Here is a 1,364-nt window from a genome sequence, read left to right as displayed (position 1 = left end):
AACATGCAAGTAAATAAATGACCAATGTTCTTTTGACCTAAAACGGTATCAAAGTATGATAAAATATCCTAATAGGCAATTCATCTGATTGAAAATTATAAATACAAATGGGCAAGAAAGCAAGACATGAAATGTTTGTTGTCATTGTTGTTATTAACGTATTTATGTTGGAGTGTACTTTGAGGGATTGTACCTGAATTCAAGTTACGGTAGCATACGGTAGATTGAGTGGTATAGCGGCAAAGTTGAAAGTGAAGTGCGTGATTTGGCCCATTTCAACGAAGAAATTTGCAACATATAATTTCGTGATGGTTACAGGTTGAACAAATATTTACCGTTTCTTTGAATTTAACTTATCTATTTAGTGTTTTGTGTTGAATGATCAAATGTTGCAGCACGAGACGGTGGCAAAGAAGAAATTATAAAGATCATTCGAAATGTTGTTGTTAATGCTACTGTTAATGGTCCCGGAAGAGATGGTAAATTTCAGTGATGGTTGGAGTTTGCAAATGTGAATTTGAATGGAGCTTCAGGATTGATCAAAAGTATTTTGGACCTTGAAAAATCGGTTCAACATACACTCATGCTAATTATTCAAGTGGTATTTGTTTACAATTTTGTAATTATTGTATCAGTGGATTTTTATTCTTTTTTTCTTTTATTGCCAAATTGGAATTCGAAGGTGACAACAGTGGTGAACTTGAAGAGGAATGCAAATCAGCAGTGGTAAGTGGATATTTTTTGTTGAATTGCAAATATTTAATTTATTGATCAGTTGTCAAAGAATAATTGATCTTCTGTGCCTTTGCATTGTGAACAGATGGAAAAGCAGGTGAGAAACTGAATAGTAAAGGTAATTTATTGAATGTACATGAATGCTTTGGAATGAAAGAAAGAAACAAGAACAACTTTAGAAATGAAAGACAATGGGAAATTAGTGGACTGAAAATTCAGATTTGAACATTTCGTGATTCACTTAATGAAAGTGAATCTGGTAAATTAGTTGTCGTTTGAATTTTATAATTGAAATTCAGTTCAGTCATTCACTGTATTTAGCTCGTGATGAAATGGCCGCTGAGTATGACGAATTGTTGCGACAAGTTGAGCATTTTCAAATGATGAATTTCTTAGATAATGCAATTCAGCTATGTGTGTGGCTGTGTGCGTGTAGATTTAGGAGAATTCGGATGATGCTGAAAAAATGCGTAGGCTTCTTGACGAAGTTGACGTACTGTGGAGTCACGTCGCTGAAGCAGATGCAGTTGGAGATTATGTAGTTACTTTGGAAAAAATCTCGGTAAATATGGGTTGGATTGGAACTGGATTGGAATTTTTTGGAAAACGCTCATTTTTTGCCCATTAAA

General features: G+C 34.0%; 1 protein-coding gene across 1 annotated transcript; it reads left to right on the top strand.

The window, feature by feature from the left end:
- The first annotated feature begins 492 nt into the window (after nucleotides 1–492).
- Tsp_13821 (hypothetical protein) lies at nucleotides 493–1,277 on the top strand. The gene is made up of 3 exons (XM_003366977.1): nucleotides 493–545; nucleotides 636–726; nucleotides 1,035–1,277. The coding sequence occupies exons 1-3, from the start codon at nucleotides 493–495 to the stop codon at nucleotides 1,275–1,277; spliced, it is 387 nt and encodes a 128-aa protein (XP_003367025.1).
- Nucleotides 1,278–1,364: the final 87 nt, after the last annotated feature.

Source organism: Trichinella spiralis (genome assembly GCF_000181795.1).
Source record: "Trichinella spiralis strain ISS 195 chromosome Unknown Scfld5067, whole genome shotgun sequence".
NCBI lineage: Eukaryota > Metazoa > Nematoda > Enoplea > Trichinellida > Trichinellidae > Trichinella > Trichinella spiralis.
Note: the sequence above shows the minus strand (reverse complement) of the source record. Positions and strands in the feature narration are given on the sequence as shown.

Coding starts and splice junctions, on each gene's coding strand:
- Tsp_13821 (XM_003366977.1), top strand. CDS start 493: ATGGTTGGAGTTTGCAAATGTGAATTTGAATGGAGCTTCAGGATTGAT. Junction 546..635: donor AGCTTCAGGATTGATCAAAA/GTATTTTGGACC, acceptor TTATTGTATCAG/TGGATTTTTATTCTTTTTTT. Junction 727..1,034: donor AGGAATGCAAATCAGCAGTG/GTAAGTGGATAT, acceptor ATTGAAATTCAG/TTCAGTCATTCACTGTATTT.